At 46.7% G+C, this 21372-nt stretch overlaps 1 protein-coding gene across 4 annotated transcripts in view; it reads right to left on the bottom strand.

The window, feature by feature from the left end:
- The window catches only part of PDE8A (phosphodiesterase 8A), a 124310-nt gene extending 103453 nt beyond the window's left edge, over positions 1-20857 (bottom strand). For 2 of the 4 annotated variants that reach the window (XM_057494737.1, XM_036931868.2), the window contains exon 1: positions 19162-19495. In XM_057494737.1, coding sequence (XP_057350720.1) covers positions 19162-19344 — 183 coding nt within the window. In that variant the 5' untranslated portion in view covers positions 19345-19495. Of the gene's footprint in view, positions 1-19161; positions 19512-20835 lie in introns of those variants that run through there. The other 2 variants (XM_057494739.1, XM_057494738.1) reach the window with 2 other exon arrangements.
- Positions 20858-21372: the final 515 nt, after the last annotated feature.

The raw sequence follows: 21372 nt of genomic DNA, 5'->3' as shown, positions 1-21372 counted from the left end.
AGCTACTGCCATCATAAAAGCCACCCACTGGCTCTAAGTGCTCCAAGCCAGGCCCACCTCGGCCCCGCCCAGGGACTTTCACAGGAATTGAAGGAAGGCACTCAGTCCTTCCCCACTGAGGTGACGCAGTGAAATACGAAGCAGGGGCTATCGGTGGGCACTGTTCCCTGCTGACCAGAGAGAAACAGCCAAGCAAATGAATATGACACTAAGTGGCAGGGACAGATGGACAGGGAGCCGTCATTTCATCTGTCCCAGAGCTGACATACCCCGTCCTTCCCGGGGTTTGGTTACATAAACAAGGGTAGAGCAGCCCACAGACTTCGCTTTTGGCCTCAGCTCATTAGACTGGGTTGGTGTCACTTGCAGTCAAAAGAATCCTGACCAATATTACTCAGGAAAACTATCTCAAAAAACACAAAAAAACAGTTGTGACATCTCCAGAACCTCAAGAAGTAAAACGAAAAATACAGAAATAGCAAAGTCTATATGGACTCAGGAACCAGGGAACTGGGTTTTTTGAATCCATGTGCTCCAGTTACTAGCTACAAAACCTTGGACAAATTAACTTCCCACTTATCTCGGTCTTCTTACTCTTAAAGGTGATTAACACCAAGCCTATCAGGTTTTCATAGGAATTAAATTAGCAACTCCTGTAAAGTACCTAGAACAGTACCAGGTACGTAGTAAACATTCCATATGTGATAGTTTTACTATATCAATCTTAGTTGATTTCCAGGTTAGAGACCCAGGTTTTAGTAAGTTAAGGAGTAACGAGCTAGATGAAAACAGGAGTCAAGCCGCTCATAGGAAAGCATGTTTGTTCGACACAACCTGACACTCAGCGATACACCCTCAAGTCCAGAGCTCTTTTACTTGTAACAGAGGGACATTTCTTCAGATGCCTGCAGGAGGGAGGCCACTTCTGCAGTCTCAGACCCCTGCAGGCAGTCAGCAAGGACAAACTTAACCTGCAACCAACATGCTCCTCTGGTCCCTCAGATACCCATTCTCTGCTGACCTTGTTCAAGTCTCTCGGTCCTCGGGACCACAGTCAAACAGCCAGGTGGTCAAACGCTGTCCCAGAACAGCCCATAGGGACCTCTCCATCCTCTATAAACACACATGATGTTGACAGGCTGAATCCTTCATCCCATCTTAATCTGGTCTCTCTCGCTTTTGTTTTTTGTAAAGGAATACCACAAACACAAAAATCTGAAGGAATTTGTTCCAAACATAAAATACTTCTTCCAATCATTACCTACTTCCTTCTCAGAACTCTACCTTCACAGGGTTCTTTCACTCTTCTGCTGATTAAGTTGGGAAGAAATTCTTCTCTGCAGAGCACTTCAAGGAAATTGCACAAAAGTCCAGAGGCCAAAAGTCCCTGGGAGTGGGAGCCCTTGAGGTGCTCAGTGCGTGAGGCATGGGACAAAGGCGGGTGGGTGGGGCAGGGGTGCACGGCAGGCTAGGCTTTGCAGGTCAAGGAAAGCAGTCTGAATTTGGCAATGGGGAGCCACAGTTGGTTTTAAGCAGGGAATAGCACAGTCAGGTTTGCTTTTGATCACTCTGCTCCTTCTCTGAACCACTGCTTTGGGGCAACAGATCTCCTGGGCCTTTGCATGTGGGTTCCGGTGATGTGGGAACTACAGAAATGAGGTCTGAAGACATGTTTTACAGAAGAATGGCTTAGTTGGATAGAAATTCCAAAAAAATGTCCTTGTGAGGGAGAAATAATAATAAGGTAGATCATTTTAGACAGGTGGCTCTACGGTAGTAAAGGAGGCTATTAGAATAGGGCAGGGGAGAGGGCACAGGGAGCCAGTCCTCAGGCCACCATTTAGACATCGCCAACTCCAAAGCAACCTGGTAGGGAAGAACCAGGGCCCAGTTTAAGTGTCATGATCAGAGGGCTTTCTAGAACCCGGATATGGGACAGGCTTCCAGTCGGCAAGTGCCTGCACGCTGGAAGGGCAAGTTCAAATCATACCAGTCCTGGACAGGACACTACCTCCAGCCAGCCTACATCATTTCACTCCAGCAGAAACTGAGCACAGTAAGCAAATTTTACACCGTAGCAAAGATAGCCCTATAAACAACTGAGCCTAAACCAAAATTGTGTGATTATCTGAGAGATTCACCGTGAGATCTGAAGCTGTCCTACACTGCAGAAAGATTCGTGGCCTCAAGACAAACACAGCTTTTGGCACTGAAAACTGTTTTGGTTTACAGGCCACAAAATCAGTGCACCCCTGTTTATTTTTCCATTAACTGTATATTCAGCATCATGGGAAGGATTATAACAGAGCTTCCTTCTCTCCTGACCCACTGGTGAGAATTCGGAACATAATTCAGATTAATAAGCAAAGAGAGACAAGAAAAGTATGTCACTTCCGCGGTACGTGACAGAGAAGGTATCTTCCCACACCTTCTCCCCTGTGCTCATTTTACAAACAAGGAACTGTAGCTCACAGATGTTACGTGATTTGCCTCAACACACAGTTGAATAAGGACTGAAGCCAGACTCTGAACCTGAGCCTTCTGACTCCAATCCCCTGCCCTCATTGACTGTTACCACAGAAATCGTATGCTCAGATTTCTGAGCAAGCACTAGACAACCAGGGCACAGGGAGACACATACAATTAGAGGCCAACCTGTTCTCCAAGCGTGTCATCTAAAAACGAAGGTTATACCTTACTCACCTCCACGTTCCCGGAAACGTCTACAGCAGTTCCAGGCCCGCAGTGAAGCACTAAATAAATGCATGCTGAATGATGGACTGCTTCACTGTGACCCAGTGCTTTGCTGTCCAGTAAAGAATTCATGCTCTCCCTATCACACAAACTAGAGTCTCTGTTCAATGGAGAATCAGTGAGGGAAGGCCTGCAATAGGGAAGAGTGAGACCAGAAGGCCACTAACACATGTGCCAACTCCCAGTCTCCAAAAACGAATCCCAGTGTGGAGGTGAGTGTCTAGTGGGAGTACTGATCTTTGTCAGAATGAAAGAATAAGTACATGTGTGCTCACGTTGCTGATCGCTGCTCCTACTATCAGTTATCAGCACAAGCGGCTCTGAGCCCTTTGAGAACACTGCTGGGCCGCAGTGCTGGGCTGAACCCAGGCCTGCCCCAGCTCAAGGCAAAGCTGACTACAGCTCAGCTCCCCTCACTTGGGATCTCTGGCTTCTCAAGACCTCGTTTCCTAACACTAGAATAACAAAGACACTGCATAAAAAAGGAACAAGACTTCCTTGCTCTTATCTAAAAATGTTAGGGCAGTAAAGGAAGCTGGTCAAATGTGTAGTGAATGACCAGTAACCACGGTGGGTCCCGCTGCACGCCAACTCCAACTCCACATGCATGGGTTACAAACTGCGAAGAGCCTGCACACAGCTTCAAAATGAGAACAGGACCCTCTGCAATATCAAGCAACTCCACTCATGATATCCAAGCTCAGAAATTCCAGATGCTCAATTTCTTTATTGCTTCTGATACAATAAAACTGCTGAACAACAATACACTTTGCAAACCTGAATTAGAGGTCCATGCAGACAGTCTGATGCCCAGGCGGCTCAGGGCAATGACCGGAGGGTGGAACTACCTCTTGTCCACTTCCCATGATCATAAAAGGAGCGGAGGGATCAAGGCTCAAGTGCTTGTCCCAGCTCTGCCAGTCTCTGCAGTGTGATCCTGGACACGGCGCCTAAATCCCGGAGGGCTTCAATTCCCTCCTCCATAAAATAAGAAGGTGGAATATGGTAAAGTCCAAGGTAAGGAAATTCAAGATTTCAGTAAGTAAATGTAACTTATCTGAGCCAAGCTTATAAATAAAAATTAATAAAATACGCTTTTCATTATAGACTGACCAAAATGTTTTAAAACCTTCCCTAACAGAATTGTTTTTTAAAATCAACACTTAAAAATATTCTATTTCTAGAAATAAATCTTAAGAGAAGGATCACAGATATGCATAAAGACTTATGTAAGATGTATAGGGCAGCATCGATATTGTCATATAAACCATGTTTTAAAGCCATTTTAATGGCATGGGAAAATAGCTGCAATTTATTATTAACTTAAAAATCAAGATATAAATTAATCCAGGAAATAATTAAAAGACTTTATTTTAAAAAAAGCTGGCAATAATAGAATTACCCTAAAAGAAAACGAGACCCAAAAGAAAATACATAAAATAAGATAAATGAATACCAAATATCACATTCATGGACAGAAGAATCCTGTAAAGCTGTCAGTTCTTCCCGAATTATTGTGTATTTAACTCAAATTCAATCAAAATTCCCTTTCCCCTTAAAATTTGAGAGTGGAACAAAATCATTCTAAAACTGACATGGTAGAATAGATAAGAATGGGTTAAGAAAGTTTTTTTTAATGGGGCATAATGAGGAAAAGGATTAATCTTATCAGACACTATTAAAACATACTATAAAGCTATAAAAATGAAATCAGTGCAGTAACAATACAAGCAAGAGAAGATAACCAAAAACAGACAACCAGAAGATATGGTAAAAGTGAAAGTACAAGCCAGTTGGGAATAAAAAGAACCATTCATACAAAAGGTACTGGAGTAATAACAAGTGATTCTGAAGAGCTAAGATCCTTACCCTGCACCATATGCCCAAAATACATGTCGAAAAATAAATGTTGAAATGAAATAAAGTTAAAAATTTTTTAAATATATGAATGCTTAACAATTATATATCTGAGTGGACAAGGATTTAAGCTTAAAACAAAGGAAAAATAAAAATTGTCAGTGTAAAAGAAAAGGGATACAATTATAAAAAACAAATTAGAACAATGAATTAATACATGTAAATTGAAAATACATATGAATTGTATCGATTAGGTTTTTTTTAATGTATGTATTTCCTAGGTCTAACCACTAAAATGGCTACAAAACAATGATACTCTTGGAGTAATGACTACCCCCAGCACCCAGACTATAGCTCCCAACACCAGCCCCGCTAAGGGGACAAAGGCACCCGGAAAAAAGGCTCACTGCCAGTCTGGGACACGGAATGCAGCTTTGGGACACAGGCTGAGCTTGGGACATCTGGCTGTGCTTTCAGAGATTAACAGGATCATGTCAAAAAGATACAGGAGTCAGTTGTTTGAAGGAGTACAAAGGTATTACAATTTCAATCTTAAAAAAAAGAGAGAAAGACTATACTAGAAACAACACATCCAACCAATGAAAATCCTTTTGTTCACTATGATACTCAAAAAAGTAAATTAAAAACAATAATTTGAGGCTGCTACTCCTATTAAAATGGTTAATTAAAGGGAAAATTAAACATTTATCCTGCCTTTCCAAAAGGAACTATATTTTCTAGTAATCAAACAGCCCTAGTCCCAATTAATGAAGGAAATTTCTAGTTTACAAGACACCAACTACTCCATGTAGAAAAATAACTCAATTAGGAAATATTCATTAACCCTAATCAGAATTCTTATTTCAGATAAGGATTATCAGTTGGTGCCAAGGGGCAGGTGGTGGGGAGCTCTAAGCGGAACAGCCTATGGTGAACTGGACATAGGTCACTTTCTGGTCATATCAAGGGAACCTAATGGAAGAATGGAAGGATCAGATTCTCATCAGCCTAACCCAGAAGTCAATCTGAAAATCTGTAATGGTGGATCAATCAGATATTGTATCTTCTCTGTGACTTGTGAATCACCAGTGATGTAGTCTAACCATAAATACTAAACTTTGATCCATTTTAGACACAACTCCTAGTTTACAGGAAATACAGCAGATGGAAGGGAAGCTGAATGACACTCGAAGGAAGCAATAAAACAAATTCAGAAGTTGTCAGGTGTCTTTAACAAGTCAGTGTAATAAAAGTTAAAAAAAAAACATGGCAGGGGTTGCTAGGTTAAAAGAATGTAAGGGTGGTAACAAGCAGATGCAGCTGGAATCATAGGGGATATTGGTATGGATATTAGACAAAATATATCACGAAATGGAAATTGGCAGATTATTGGCTGAAAAAACTCTACTGCAAAGCAGTACGTATGGTAGATATCCTCAAAAATTAAAACAAGTTGTAAGTACTTTATTCTCAAAAAGTTAAAAATAGAATTACCATATGATACAGCAATTTCACTTCTGGATATATATATATATATATACCCGAAAGAATCGAAAGCAGGGACTTGAAGAGATTTGTACAGTGATGATGTGAACATAGCAGTATTATCTGCAACAACCAAAAGGTAAAATCAGCCCAGCATCCCCCAGTGGAGGAATGGATAAACACAATGTGCTATATACAGACAATGGAATATTATTCAGCCCTTAAAAAGGATGAAAATTCGCTACATGCTACAACATGGATGAACCTTGAATATATTAAGTGAAGTCAGTCAGTCACAAAAGCACAAATACTACATGAGTCCACTTACGAGGCACTTAGAGTCATCAAAAGAAGAATGGTGGTTGCCAGGGGCTGGGGAACAAGGAGTTACTGTTTAATGGGTTTGTAGTTTCAGCTGACGAAAAGGTTCTGGAGAGGGATGGCAGTGACGGCTGCACAACATCATGGATGCCATTAATGCCACAGAACTGTACACTTAAAACTGATTAAAATGGTACAATTTGTTATATTTACTACCACAATTTTTAAAGAAGCCAGTATGCATGACATGATCTAATTTCAATGAAAGAATGCATGTATATACACATATAGAAAGCTGGAAGGAAACATACTAACACACGACAATAAATGACTTCTAGGTGGTGAAAACCACTTCAGCATTTGCTAATTTTCTACAATACATGAACTTCTTCTCCAATAAAAGATGATAATGTATAAAGCAAATGGGAAAAGCATAAAAGGAAGTGTGCTGGATTTTATTTCATAAATATAAAATGCCTGTAATTTTTAAAAAATAACACATCTAATAAAAAGGCTAGAGGAAAAGACTTGCAGTAAACATGAGATCAAAACTTAACTCCAAACATATGAAAAAGCTCTTATAAAAAAACTTTTTAAAACTCTAAAATCCAAATAGAGAAATAGGCAACAGACATGAACAGTAATTCACAGAAGAGGAACTCCAAGTGTCCGAAACACATTTGGGGTGAAAAAAATTAATGAAATGAGTCCAAATTAAAATAGCAACAAACGCCACTGTCACAATCAGGTTGTGGGAAGCATAAGAGCTCCGGCCACATCCTTCTGGGGCAGTTTAACACTGTTATCAGAAGCTTTCAAAAGTTAATAGATACAATACTATGAACCACTGATACAGGAAACACAGATAAAGCTCCGAAACATGATGCCAAGGGAAAGAAGTACCGCATAAAAGAGTACATACTATAAAACTTCACACTTCCATGAAGTTAGACCAGACAGACAAAGCTAATCTACAATGGGAAATGAATTAAGAGGGTGGCTGCAAGGATGCCTGAGAAAGGACGTGGCGGGGACTTGCTGGGGTGATGAGAGTGATCTATATCCAGATAAAGAGCTGGATTATCCAAGTATACATGTCTTCATAAAAACTCCACAAGTGTGGGGTAAGTGTACATTTCACTATTCAGGCACACCTCATTTTTACTGTACTTTGTTTTACTGAGCTTCACAGGTAGTACGTTTTTTACAAATTGAAGGTTTGAGGTCCCCCTGCAACAAGAAAGTCTTTTGGTGCCGTTTTTCCAAGAGGATTTGCTCACTTTGTGTCTCTGTGTTACATTTCAGTAATTCTTGCAATATTTCAAACTTGTCATTGTTATTATATTTGTTACAGTGATATGTGATCAGTGATCTTTGATGTTACTGTTCTAATTGTTTTGGGGCTCCACCAACTGTGCCCATGTAAGACAGCAAACTTAATCGATAAATGTGTGTGTTCTGACTGCGCCACTGACCAGTCATTCCCCGTCTCTCTCCCTCTCCTCAGCCCCCCTGTTCCTTAAGACACAACAATATTGAAATTAGGCCAATTAATAACCCTACAATGGCCTCTAAGTGTTCAAGTTGAATGTCTCTCACTTTAAACCAAAAGCTAGAAACGACCAGGCTTAGTGAGGAGGGCGCGTCAACAGCCAGGAGGGGCCGAGAGCTCAGCCTCCCGTGCCAGTCAGCCAGGCTGTGAGGCAGGGGAAAGCTCTGGAAGGAAATCAAGGGCTGCTCAGTGAGCACACGGGTGACAGGAAGTGAAACAGCCTTACTGCTGATATGGAGGAAGTTTCAGTGGTCTGGGTAGGAGATGAAACCAGCCACAACGTTTCCTTGAACCAAATCCCAATCCCGAGCAAGGCCCTAACTAATCCTGTGCCGAGAGAGGTGAGGAGGCTGCAGATGAGCCTGAAGCTGGCAGAGGCTGGTTCCTGAGGCTTGAGGAAGGGAGCCGCCTCCTTGACATAGAAGCGCAAGAGGGGCAGCAGGTGCTGGTGGAGAAGCTGCAGCAGGTGACGCAGAAGGCCCGGCTGAGAACATTCATGAAGGTGCCACGCTAAGCAACAGACTCTCAGTGTGGGTGAAACAGCCTCCTACTGGAAGAAGATGCCTTGTAGGACTTTCACAGCTACAGAGGAGAAGTCAGGGCCTGGCCTCGAAGGACAGGCTGCCACCCTTGCTAGGGCCTAAAGCACTGGGGACTGTAAGTTACCCAGGGCTCACTTCCCATTCTGAAAAGACAACAGCTGCCACAGGTGGTGACCCCTCTGATGGGCCTGGGCAAAGGCACTGAAAGCCTTCCGGAAAGGATTCACCGCGCTGGATGCCATTAGGGACATTGCTGACTCATGGGAAGAGGTCAAAGCAGACACATGAACAGGTTTGGAAGAAGTAGAATCCAACCCTCCTGGATGACTCTGAGGGGCTCAGGACTTCAGTGGAGGACGTCCCTGCAGATGTGGTAGAAACGGCAAGAGAACTAGAAGTGGAGCCTGAAGGTGGGGCTGAGCGGCCGCAGCTCAGGATGAAACTGGAACAGATGAGGAGCTGCTCCTAATGGATCAGCAAAGAAAATGGTTTCTTGAGACAGAATCTACTCCTGGTGAAGATGCTGTGAAGATTGTTGCAGTGACAATAATGGATTTAAAATATGACATAAACTTAGTTAATAAAGCAGCAGGAGGGTTTGAGAGGATTGCTTCCAATTTTGAGGAGGTTCTACTGTGGGTAAAATGCTATCAGATGGCATCACCTGCTGCAGAGGAGTCACTGGCGAAAGGAAGAGTCCATCCACGCGGCAAACTGCCCCCCTGTCTTATCCTAAGCAACCGCCCCGGCCACCCAGCCTTCAGCAACCCCCACCCAGACCCGTCGGCAGCCATCGGCATGGAGGCAAGACTTTCCACCCCAGCAAAAAGATTACAACTTGCTGAAAGCTCAGATGGTTAGCATTTTTAGCAATAAAGTATTTGTAATTGAAGTAAATGCACTATTCTTTTTTTAGGTATAGTGCTTCACACACCTAACAGACTACAGTATAGTGTAAACATAACAGGACACTGAACAATTCATTTCATTTCCCTCACTTTTTTGAGATATCCCCTTGATTGCAGTGGTCTGGTACACCCACAATGTCTCTGAGGTATGCCTGTATGTAAATTTTACCTCAAAAGAATAAAAAGCTAAACAAATACTGAACTCTAATTAGAGATATGCATGTTGCAATGTTCACGGCGAGTGTACTGATGTCTGCACTTCCTTTAAAAAGCGTCAAAGAAAAAGGAGATGAAGAGATAGCAGGAGGACAGGTGGGTATATGTGATACAGCAAGTACAGTAAACGCGACTGTAAAATGCAGGAGCGGGGTACACCAAGGCTCACTGTAAAACTCCCTCAAGAATGGTGTCCATTTAACATTTTTCACAAAATGTTTCTAAGATAATAAAAAATCATTTATTTTTTATAATCTGCTCCCACATTGCGCAACAGAGACGGGACGTGGAGGGGACACGGGGCAGCCCCGAGGCGCCTGAGTCCTGTCGCTTGGAGGCAGCTGCAAGGAAGGGAAGTGAGGAGATGGGAAGGGTGCAACGTTTGGAGAAATAACAGCTGAAGGTTTCCTAGAACTAAAGAACAAAACTGTTTAAAAATTAGTTTTCCGTGAGTTATTTACAGTGACCCACATGGATGGAAGGGAACACAGGAACCTACCACCAAGCAGGAGAAGCTACCCCGATTGTAGTTTAAGTGTTAGGGAATTTAAATGATCGTTGTTCTTTTCTGTAGTTTTCAAGATTTCTACAACGAACATTCTTTGCAATGAGGAACAGTAAAAGTTTACTTTTATAAAATAAACCCAGAATCAAGAGAAAAGAAAGGCTTTTTTAAAAACCCTCTAACCTCTTCCGTCTGGCTTCTACACTGCGCGATTTCAGTGGGGCTGTTCCTGAGAGCGGGCTCCGCAGCTTGGGCAAGCCCTCTCATCTCTTTAACGTTCTTCTTCTTCAGGTCTTCACAGGTAAAGTAAATCCCTCTTTTCCACCTCACAGGAGTTTGGGGAACGTCAAACGGGGTGACGCATAGACACAGCACCTGGTAAACCACCGGCCCTGTACCGGCTGTGCCATCGCAGGCCCTCCACGCTGGCGCCCCCAGCTCCGAGTCACTCTCCCCTTCCCTCACCCCGCTCCCCGCAGATCCACTCTGTCCCCCGCTGATCAGCGTTTCCTTGTTCATTCCCAAAGCATGGCGCTAAGTTAGCTGTACCTGGCCACACCTGTGCCTGTTTAACCAGGGCAACACCCCCCTGGGCAGTGCCCCACCTCGAGTTCTGCCTCACCCCACCCACTGCAATTTCCTCCCGAGAAACTTCGTAAAATACCCTGTAACTACCCTGCTGAAAATGAAAAGCCTTTGGCAGTTTTCTGAGGTTTCCAGGGTGGACTTCAAACTCCCCAGCCTGGCCTTCGGGCCCCCCCTCCCGGCCCCGCTCAGCCTCCTCAGCCTGCGGAAAGGGCAGCAGCCCTGACCACACACGTTTCCGCCTATCCAGGTCCGCCCGGTCTCCTTAGCGCAGGCCAAGCCCCTCCCGCCTTCCTCTCCTGCACCTCGTGGCCAGTCCAGACCAAGCTCCTGCCTCCCCCTGCACACCCTCCGGGCCCAGGGCAGAGGCCTGCCCCACCTCTCCAGAGAGGGCTGTTTGTGCCCTGAGGGTAGGGCCTAGTATAGTCTTCCCGTATCCTCCACACGAGGCACTCAAATTAACCTTCTGATCATTTCAGTCCTTAAAATAAACTTTGCCTAACTGAATTCCCTGGTTTTCATTTCTTTGGTTTTCTTTATAGCTTTAATATCTATGTGGATATTATATATATATTTCTACATAATATATTGCTTGGCAGTTAAACTTTAAAAAGAATCAACTTCTCTCAACATTAAGTTTTGAAAATGATCTACATTGATACCTGTAGCTATAATACAATCATTTCCAAAGCTGTAAACTATTCCAGTATTTGAACATATCACAGCTTGTCCACTATGTTGTTGATATTTGGGTTTAATCAAAAAGTTTGCCATAAAAAGCAATGCTGCTCGGAACATTCTTGCGTGTGTTTCCATCGCACACGTGTGCATGTTTCTAGGGGTGAAGCTGTCAGGTCACAGAGTCATACATTCAACTCTACTTGGTGGTGACGATGGTTTTCCCAAGTGGTTGAACACTTCCACCTCCACTGCTGAAGAGTTCCTCAAGCTTTTAAATGCTTGCCAATTTGGTGGGTGTAAAATGTTACTGCATTGTGCTTTTAATTTGCATCTCCCCAATGAGGTCGAGTATCTTCTCCTATGTTTATTAGCCATTCGGTTTCCTCTTTAATAACGAGCCAGTCCCTGTCTGCCTATTTTTCAGCTGGGCTGTCTTTTCCTTACTGACTCTTAGGAGTTCTACATACATATTCTGGATTCTAATCCTTGATTGGTATTGTGTGTTATAAATACCTTCTTCCAGTATATGGTTTCCTTCCTTTTCATTCTCTTTTCATGAGATGTCTTTACTTTAAGGTGGATGAATTCATCAACTCTTTCCTTTATGGTAAATGGTTTGTGTAACTTGTTTGGTAAGTCCTTCCCTACTCATTAGTCTTGACAATATTTACATTTCCTTTTAATAAGAAAAAGTGTTAAAAACTTCAAAGAGGAAGTTATATAAATGATCAATAAGCATATAAAAAGTGCCCAAAATTATTAGCCATCGAAGAAATGCAAATCAAAACCACAATGAGAAACCACTATACACCCATCAGAATGGCTGTTAAAAAAAAGACTGATACACCGAACGGTGGCAAGGATGTGGAGCAGCTGAACTTTTATTATACATTTTTAGCAGGAGTGTGAAATTGTATAAGCATCTTGGGGAAAGATCAAGCCGTTTCTTAAAAAGCCAAGCTTTAGCTATCCCAGGGCCCAGCAACTCCACTTCTTGGGACTTACCCAAGAGAAATGAAAGCATAGGTCCACAGAATAATTCATACTAGATTTTCATAGCAGCTTTATTCTTAGCAGCCAAAAATTAGGAACCCTAATATCAACGAGAATGGATAAATGAGTTCTGTAGTCATACAACAGAACACTACTTAGCAAGAAAAGAACAACCTACTGACTCATGCAACATAGATGAATCTCCAAAATATTCTGCTAAGTGAAAGAAGTCTTACACAGAAGAACACATGCTTTGGGATTATATCTATATGAAGCCCTAAATAGGTAAAAATAATTTATAATGGGAAAAAAACCAGAACAGTGGTTGCCAGTGGAGCAGAGAACTTTCTAGGGTGATGGTAATATTCTGTATCTTGACAGAAATTTACATTACATGGGCATAAACATTTGTCAAACAAAAGGAAACAAATTTGGAACTCTGGTAAGTAATATGCATACTTAAGTGTTTAGGGGTTAAGCATACTGGTATGTGGAACTCTGAAATGCATGCAAAAATAAAATGGATTGCTGGGTGGATAAAGGGATGGAGAAATAATGATAAAGCAAATATAGGAAAATGTTCACTGAAGAATCTAGGTGGCAGGTAGACAGACAAATTCTTTCAACTTTGCTGTAGGTTTTTTCACAACAAAATATTAGGGAAAAGACAGAAACATCTCTTAAAGAAGACAGATGCTTTTAAGAATAAGCAGATGTATTTAAGCAGTCTGCCTTTGAGAAACGTGAAAGTACAAGATCAACCCTTACGTGTGATAGAGCCTTGGAGTTTACAAAACACTTCCACACAGATTGCTGTTAAGTAATTCTCTCACTAAAACCCAGGTCTTCTTATGCTTCAGAAAACGCAGGATAAGAACTTGGCAAATATTACGCATCTAGGACCTGATGGAGCTGGTCCTAAAACCAATGTGTCTGGCTCTCCCTCCTGCAATCTTTCGCACACACCTCACGGGGAGCAGCTATCCACTCCAGACATTTGAAGGTGCCACGGAAACTGCTGGCGTGCACAGCCCTTCGGGTCATCCCGTGAGCAGAGTGAGAGGAACTCAAGCGGCTGTTGTAGGGACCAACAGGACACGAGAGGGAGACACGCAGTCCAAGAGCAGGAATTCAAGAGACCAAAGGTGTATTTCCAACCCACACAGAATAAAAGCACCGCCAAGTCCCACTCCCTGGGTTCTTTGAGGCCAGCCTCTGGTCGGTGTGGATGGGCAAGAGGCCTTTGATGCCTGTAGCTAAGAAACTGCAGTGCAAAACTTATCAAAATAGTTCCCTGACAAGATATTCTATCACTCTTCTTACCAGAGCAGAACAAAAGTAGAGGACCAGGAATATTGCTCAACCCTAACACAGTCAAAATTAGAGGCGAAAGCTTTACTAATCACACCACAGACTAATCACTGGCTTCAGGGTATTTGAGCTTTTTGTTAAAACACATACAGTACATTCCAACAGTTTTTGTTAAATTTTTTAACAAGGTGAGATAGACCCATGTAATATGCATAAGAGCCCTTTCGGCCTGAGAGACTGGTGTATTTATCCAAACATTTAGTTAGTGTGCCTATCATTCTGGGAACAGAGTACTGAAACCAGGACACGGTCCTTGCCCTCCAGAGGCCTATAATTCAGAAGGAGGCTCAAGACAGAAATCCTAGGCCCAGGAGGGCTACAAGGGAGGGTCCCAAGAGCAGAGAAAAGAGAGTTCAAGTACAGCCAGGGGCTTAAGAAAAACTTCAGCTGGGCCTTGAATCACTCTGGGAGGATATGTACACGCAGGGCAGTGGGGCAGGGACAGATGCTGGGGTTGCACTCCAGGTAAGGCTGATGGGAAGAACAGGTCCCAGGGCGCCCCCGGCTAAGCAAGGCTACCTGCAACCTGAGCAGGAGGAAGGGAGAGGGGGAAGGACTCCCAAGGGATGCCTGCCAACTCATCTCAGAGAGCAAAGAGGAGCGACTAGGGGGCCTTCCAATGCCCGACCCCAGGATTACCTGGGACAGGGCCAAGTACAGCTGCAGCTCCCACAAACGGAAACCTAAGCTAGGGCTGGAACCAAGCTCCCCAGTAAGTCAAGACTTAACAAAATCCTGATAATGCTGACTCAGGATTAAAACCCAGGTGGGACCTGGGACATCTGTAGCCTAGCAGAAAGCCAGAAAATAGGAGATATAATGGAGATAACTGACAGCAACCACCCAGGGGATAAGACTAAGCAACGGCGGGTTTGAATACTGGCTTGACTGTCTGACCGAGGGTGAGTTTCCAACCTCTGCAGCCTTATCTGCAAAAGGGAAATAATACCAGGCATCCCACAGGGCTGTAAGGTTTAAATGACATAACTAACATCTGTCAGGCATCCAGCACGCTGCCTGCAACACATAAAGCACACAAGAAATGGTGGATATTATTACTGCAAATAGTCTGAACTCTTAGATCTTCAAGGTCCAAAGCCTCCTACCGTCTCCCTGTACGGAGAAACCAGGCTGAACACAATCATCTTGGACAAGGCCAAGGGGTTACTCATGTTCCAGGCAACTTCTTCCTCTGTTCCGTGACTTTTTTTATTTTAATTTTTAAGAAGATTCTGACCTGTAAAGCATTTCAGGTTATTCTGAGATGTCTGTCTCACCCCGTGACCTCACGTCGTGAACCTTCCCCACTGAAGAACCCATGCCAAATGCACAGGCCATCCAAGGGAAAACCAGTGTCACGGCCACTTCACAGGGGACATATGCGCCAGAAGGGACCACGGGTCTCATCCCGACCCTCACTGCAGTGTAGAGGGCGAAGGCCAGCCCAGGGCAGCGCTGAGCTAAGAGCTGTGACACTCACCACATCTGCCTTCAGGAAACACACTTACCGTTGTGGTGGTGGTGATATGAAGCACTAAAAATACAAGTACAAAGGCAAAGTATTTTATGTATTGAATAGGAACTCAAGAAAACGTGAAAAGCAGTATCTTACAGCTAGGCCTGACAAGATAATATTCTCTGTTATATTTGGAATACATCAAGTGGCTTAAGAATGTAATGGTAAGAGAACTCTGCCCCAAGCACCAGAGATAAATCATGGTCACTTATTTCAGGAACAGAGAGTTGGGTCTCATTTTCTCAACTATACTTTTAGAGGGAAACTCAGTAATACCATATAATCAATCTACCGAGAGTCAATGACTCCAAGTGGGGCGAAAAAATCAGGCCACACACACGGAGAAATCTGCTTTAGTTTAGGGCAATATAGAAAAGTGATTAACCCGCTCTGTACAGTAAAAGCTGGCAACAAATTTATTCCACAGCTAAGAAACCACTCACTAAACTTTGGGTGACTTGGGTGGGTAGTTTGGCCAGATTTGTGGAGGAAGGTGGGCTAGCAGGGAAAACCAAAGAGGAAGACTAGGAAGAAGAGGAGGGTGACGAAGAACAAGAGAAAGTGGGGTGGAGGAAAAGAGGAAGCCAGGCACCAAGACTAGAGACAGGCAAGCGGAGAGCCCACCTGGGAGGTGCCTGGGCGCTGAGGGCAGCAAGCCTGGGACAGAGGTTAGGGCAGGCGCATGGCTGTCACCTGCTGTGCCCTGCCCTCCCAGCTGTGCCAATCCTTAAATCTTTCAAGAGAAATCTCCTCTGCTCACCAGGGTGGAAATATATTATTCTCTGGGTACAAATGCTCTGAAAGAGCACCAAAGATGTGTGGAAAACCTAAATTCTACAGCCTCCACTCTAGTTAAAACTGGTTTCTATTTCTCCTTTACATGGGCTGGGTGGATTTTCCACTTCTACACCCTGTTTCACACTATTCTCCAATCCAACAAACGTTTGTGGAAGGCCTACTGTGTGGGGGGATACAGCAGCGAACAAAACAGACGTGACCGCCACCACCGTCACAGAGCTGACCAGGGACACCCAGGTGGGTGGCAGACGGCCTTGATCATTACCAGGCGCTGGGCGTTTGCTAAACGGAGGTGGGGGGACGCGGGTCTCCTCTGACACTCCCACCTCCACACTCATATCTTTCAAGGGCAACTCAATTCCCAGCTAAGGAAAGGGAAAACGGAGTGAATCCAAAGACTGACAAAAAAACACTGAAATGTTACTGTTAAAGTTCACCCTGACTCAAAACAAAACTGCAAGTGTTCAGAGTGAACACAGCATTCTTTATCTGTAACCACATAGACTATACCTCCTGAAATGCATAAACAGTCTATTTTTAGTGATAACTTAAGTTAATAAAGATGACCAAGCCTAACGCATTACAAGATTCTAAAGTACCTTTGGAATCATTAAGAAGCAAAGTATGTTTATCGAGCTTTACTGTTAAGTACGTTTCTTGTACTTTGAATATTGGTTTTTTCATACTGGGACTCATGTCTTAACATGTGGCCTACCCAAGATATACCTCAATAAAAGGGCTCCACAATCAAACATGGGAAATGTTGCACATGCTGAACACCATTTGGATATTCACAGTGTATTTTAGGAAACTAAGTTTTTTGATAAATCCTGCAGGAAAGAAATCTGCTGAGCTTAGTCTGAACCAGTATTTCCCAAATTTATTTTTACATGGATCCTTTTTTCATTTGATACATATTAACAGTCCACAAACTGCTTCAGGGAACATATATGGGATATATTAAATGTGCAGGGGATGCACTGTTTAATCTGAAAATGCAATTAATTACCAGTCTCCCAAGTGTTGATGAACTGGTGTTTACTATATGCTACAGGAAAACAGAAACTCCCGCCAGTGAATTTCTTTCTGAAATGTACTCAATGATATGCCGACTTACTGTATTTTTAAGAAAAAATTTTAATGAACTAAAATTGGATCTTGATATGTTAATGTAAAGAAACTCTACCAGATAATACTTTGATTTTGTTAAATGGCTGTAAGCTTATCTGCTTCTCTAAACATGTATTTTTAAATTTCCAGAGTATATTTAATATCTTAACTTTTAAAAATTCATTGCCTTAGTACAGTTTATAAGTAACAAGCATGGGACTATTATTTATGTGGTTGTGGTGCTGTTATTTATAATAGGATGCCTCCTTTGGATATACTTATATTATCTTAAAGCTTATTAGGGAATCAACTTCCAGTGACTGAGAAAGTTCCAACGTTCAGTTAACAGTAAAAAGCAAATTCGACATTTATTTAGCACCTACTATACGCATGCCACTGGATTTGGCACTGTAATGATAAATGTATTTTTCTGGGCCCCAGCTCAAGACAATGTTCTGGCAAAAGGACAGAGTATTTAAGACCCCAAGAAATTCAGAGGGCCTACAGACACTGTGAATAGCAGAAGAGCAAGTGGCTGCACTGGAGACACGAGGCACCTAGGTGAATTTTAAGACACCCACACCGCCACAAAAAGGCCAGTAAGACAAGGGCCTCCTTGTAAAGGGGCTACTTCAATGACCTAAAAGTTTAGTATTAGTTAATGCAAGATAACCAGTATTAGCTTTGGGTCAGACACTTGACAGATGTTAAAGTTTCCATATGAACTTCACCTATGTAATGCCTTTGTTTTTTTTAATCCAGTTAGGTAGGCTTCAAGTATCAGCATTACACTGGTATTAAGAGCAGCTTGGGTTAACAGTCTAAAACCACAGGTTTCTTCAGAGAATCTATAGCAAAAGGAATTCAACTTTTGATCATCAGAAAGGTTAAATTTTCACGTGGGGAGGGGAGGAGAAATCACTTCATCTTTGTTAAGCAACACTGAATGAAAGACTTCACTTTCATAGAGAAAAGGTTACCACGATGCCTGCTAGAAATTTAAGACAGAAACTGAACCAAACTGTATGCCGCAAACTTGGGAGGTGTAGCGGTCCTCAGAAAGCAAGAAAACCACGACAATCTTGCAGATGACTCTTAAAAAGCAGCAGCGACCAGAGGGATGATCAACAACCTGCTGCCACGGGCACCGGAACTTTTTTCCTAGTTTAATAAAATATAAACGTATGAATTTCAGAAAACTGGAAAAGTGCTGCTGTGGACTTTAATGAACATTTCCCCCCTTTTTCTTTTTATTACTTTCCCTTTAGAAAACCTTAACGAGGACTCACCCCAGCAACTTTTGTCAAAACATAAGCCAAGGCAATGCGACGTGCTGGAGAAGACAAGCAATTTTTACAAAGTCACGAAGTGTCCCAGTAAGAATGTTTAATAAAAAATTAACCTTGCTTTGCCGAATGCTTCAAAACTCTGTCTAATAATATTTCCTCATTAGATATGCTTTCAGTACAGCACGCATGCTAATGAACGCGACCCTCAAATGCGTGTGCAATAAAGCAAAAGGTGATGTTGCTTCAGACTGCATTTCAGCAGTCCCGTGACACTGGAAAGGGGCGACTGCATGCATGTGCAAAGCCGACACGGGGAAGACAAAACAGGGTGGCAGGCGCCAGGACGCCGGCGTCAAGTTCTAGCCGCCCTGCCCTTTCCCCCACGAGAACCCCCAGAACAAAGTTCACAGCGTCTCAGGGCCGCGCCAGCGAGTCCTTGGGGTTCCGTGCGCCCGCTCCCCGGAACCCATTCGGGCGCCTCACCAGTTCACGGCGGGCCCCGCGGCTCGAGACGTCAGATGCGCTCGGCACGGCGCCGCGCCTCGGCGAGCGCCCCGATCGCAGCCCCACCGACCGGAGCCCCGAGGGCGCGGGCCGGTCCCCTCCGGACGCCACCCCGGCAGGCCGCCCCCCACCCCGGACCGGGGCGCCGCAGCCCCGGAGCCCCGCCGCTCCTACCTTCTCGCTGCTGCCGCCGCCACGAGGCTCGGACCCCACGAGGCCGGCGCCGCGGGCCACGAGCGAGGCGGTCGTCCGCGGGCCGTGCGGGAGGCTCGGCCCTCCCGGCGCGTCCTCGGCCTCCCTGCCGCTGGGGTGCGCCGCCCGGCCCTCGGAAACGTGGATGCTCGGCGCGCAGCCCATGCTGGCGGCGGCGCCGCGGACACGCTGGCGGGCGGCCGCGATCCGCTCAGCAGGCCCGCTCGGCGCCTCGGGGCCGCCGCGGGCGCCGTGTCATGCCGCCTGGGCGGGCGGCGGCGGCGAGCGCGGGTCTCGCGCCAGGAAGCGCGGCCGCCCCTTTTATCGCGGTGCGGGCGCGGCGGCGGCGGCGGCGGGCAGGGGGCGCTGGGGCGGGCGGCGCGCCGCGGCCGCCCCTCCGAACATGCCCTTCCCGGGGCGGGGGCCGCCGCCGCCTCCCTCACGCCGCCGCGCGCCTCGGCCGCGCCACGCTTCCGGGGAGTCTCGGGGGAGAAGATCTGCGCTCTCCGACCCGGGAGCCGCCGGGCCCGCTCCGCCCGCGCAGCGCCGCCCTGGCCGCCGGCGACGCGACCCCCGGGGGAGAGCGCTCCGCCGCGCCCGCACGTCGGCTACTGCCTCCGGGGCCGCCCCCACGCCGCCCCGGGGCCGGGCCGCCGCCCGCGAGTGAACGCCCCCGGCCCGAGCGCCGAGCGCCAGCGGCGGAGCAGGCCAACCACGCCGCGCTCGCCGTGGGGGCGCCGCGGTCGGATGGGCCCGCTGGGGCGGCGAGGGCGCGCGTGCCCACGCAGGGAAGGAGGCACCTCGGCTGCGGCCGACTTTGGGCCGCGCCGTCGAGAAGCGCAGGAGCGGCTGCGCTCCCCCGGGAGCTGCGGGCCGGGCGGCTCCGGCTCCGCGCTCCGGACCAGGTTTTGCCGGCAGCGCGCCGCGCCCAGCCCCCGGCGGTGACCTCCGGCGGGCGCTGGCGTCAATGCAAAGCAGCTGGCCGCCCGCCCGCGCCTGAGCATGCGCGGCCGAGGCCGCCGGGGACGGGAAGGGACTTGCCCAAGGCCACACAGCCGCGCGGGCCGCCGGACTCCGGCCCCAGGCCGGCGGCCACCAAAACGCGCACAGCTGTGTTGAAACCTCGCTTCAGGCACGTAGCAGCTGCGTGACTTGGGCGGGTCTATCTGGGAGCCTTGGAGCTCTCCTCGGCCATCCGTTTGGGGGGCTGCCGAGAGGGTCCCGGCCGGGCCTGGGCGTTACTGCGGGGGCCACAGGCCAAGGGCGCTCCGAAGCGCGCAGAGGCCCTGAGCACCACTCCGGGCGGCCCGGGCCACGGGGAGGCTGCGGTGCTGACGAGCTACGTTTCGGGTCGAGCGGGGCCTGCATCCTCTCCTCTCACACGAAGAACGGGTCGCCCTCGGGGGCCCGCGACCCCGAGGGCTCCTTTCGGGCGCAGAACGCCGGGCGCGCGGTCAGAGCCGCGCCTCCCACGCCGCCCCCAGCGCGCTGCGCGCCCCTGGACGGTGAACCTGTGGGCCTCGGGCGCCCCGCCCGACAACTGGAGGGCCGCGTTCCTGGGCGTCCGACACGCACCCCCAGCGGCCCCCCTGGGCCCCTGGCCCGCGGCGGCCCCGGCACGGCCGGTCCCTTCCTTCCCGCGCCTGCCGTCCACACCTTTCCTCGCGCGGCCCAGGGGCGACCCTGAGCGGCCGCCGCTCCCGCCGCGGGCCCGGCTGCTCTGAAGACCCGGAGACAGGCTCCGGGCTGGAGTCACTGCCGTAGTGCTGGGGCCGCGGCGAAGTCTCGGGCAGGGTCCGCCGCGGCCGCTTGGGCTGCAGGACGCCAGGGACCCTGAGGCCCGAGGTCCCCCGGCCCGCGGCGCGCACAGCGCAGCTTCCCGGAGGCGGCGGAGCAGAAAGGCTGCGTAACCCGAGAACAGCCTCGTGCCTCTCGCCCTCCTTACCAGCCGAGCGGGCACAAACCACTGGTTCACGACTCCATTATCAGGTTTAAGCGCATTACGCAATAATATTTATGCCGCCCGGCATTACAAAAGTACCACCAGCTCAATGAAGACGTCCTGAAAGACACAGGAAAATATTTTTACTGTCACCCGTTATTCTGCCTAAAATGAAGAGTTGTTTTCTGCAGATTTGCTAAGATAATTTTTCCAGGCAGAATCTGAACATTTATAAATGGAGCAATTGATAA

The sequence above is a fragment of the Manis pentadactyla genome, chromosome 18, assembly GCF_030020395.1.
Source record: "Manis pentadactyla isolate mManPen7 chromosome 18, mManPen7.hap1, whole genome shotgun sequence".
In the NCBI taxonomy this organism is placed as follows: domain Eukaryota; kingdom Metazoa; phylum Chordata; class Mammalia; order Pholidota; family Manidae; genus Manis; species Manis pentadactyla.
The sequence above is the reverse complement of the archived record's forward strand: the minus strand, read 5'-3'. Positions and strand labels throughout refer to the sequence as shown.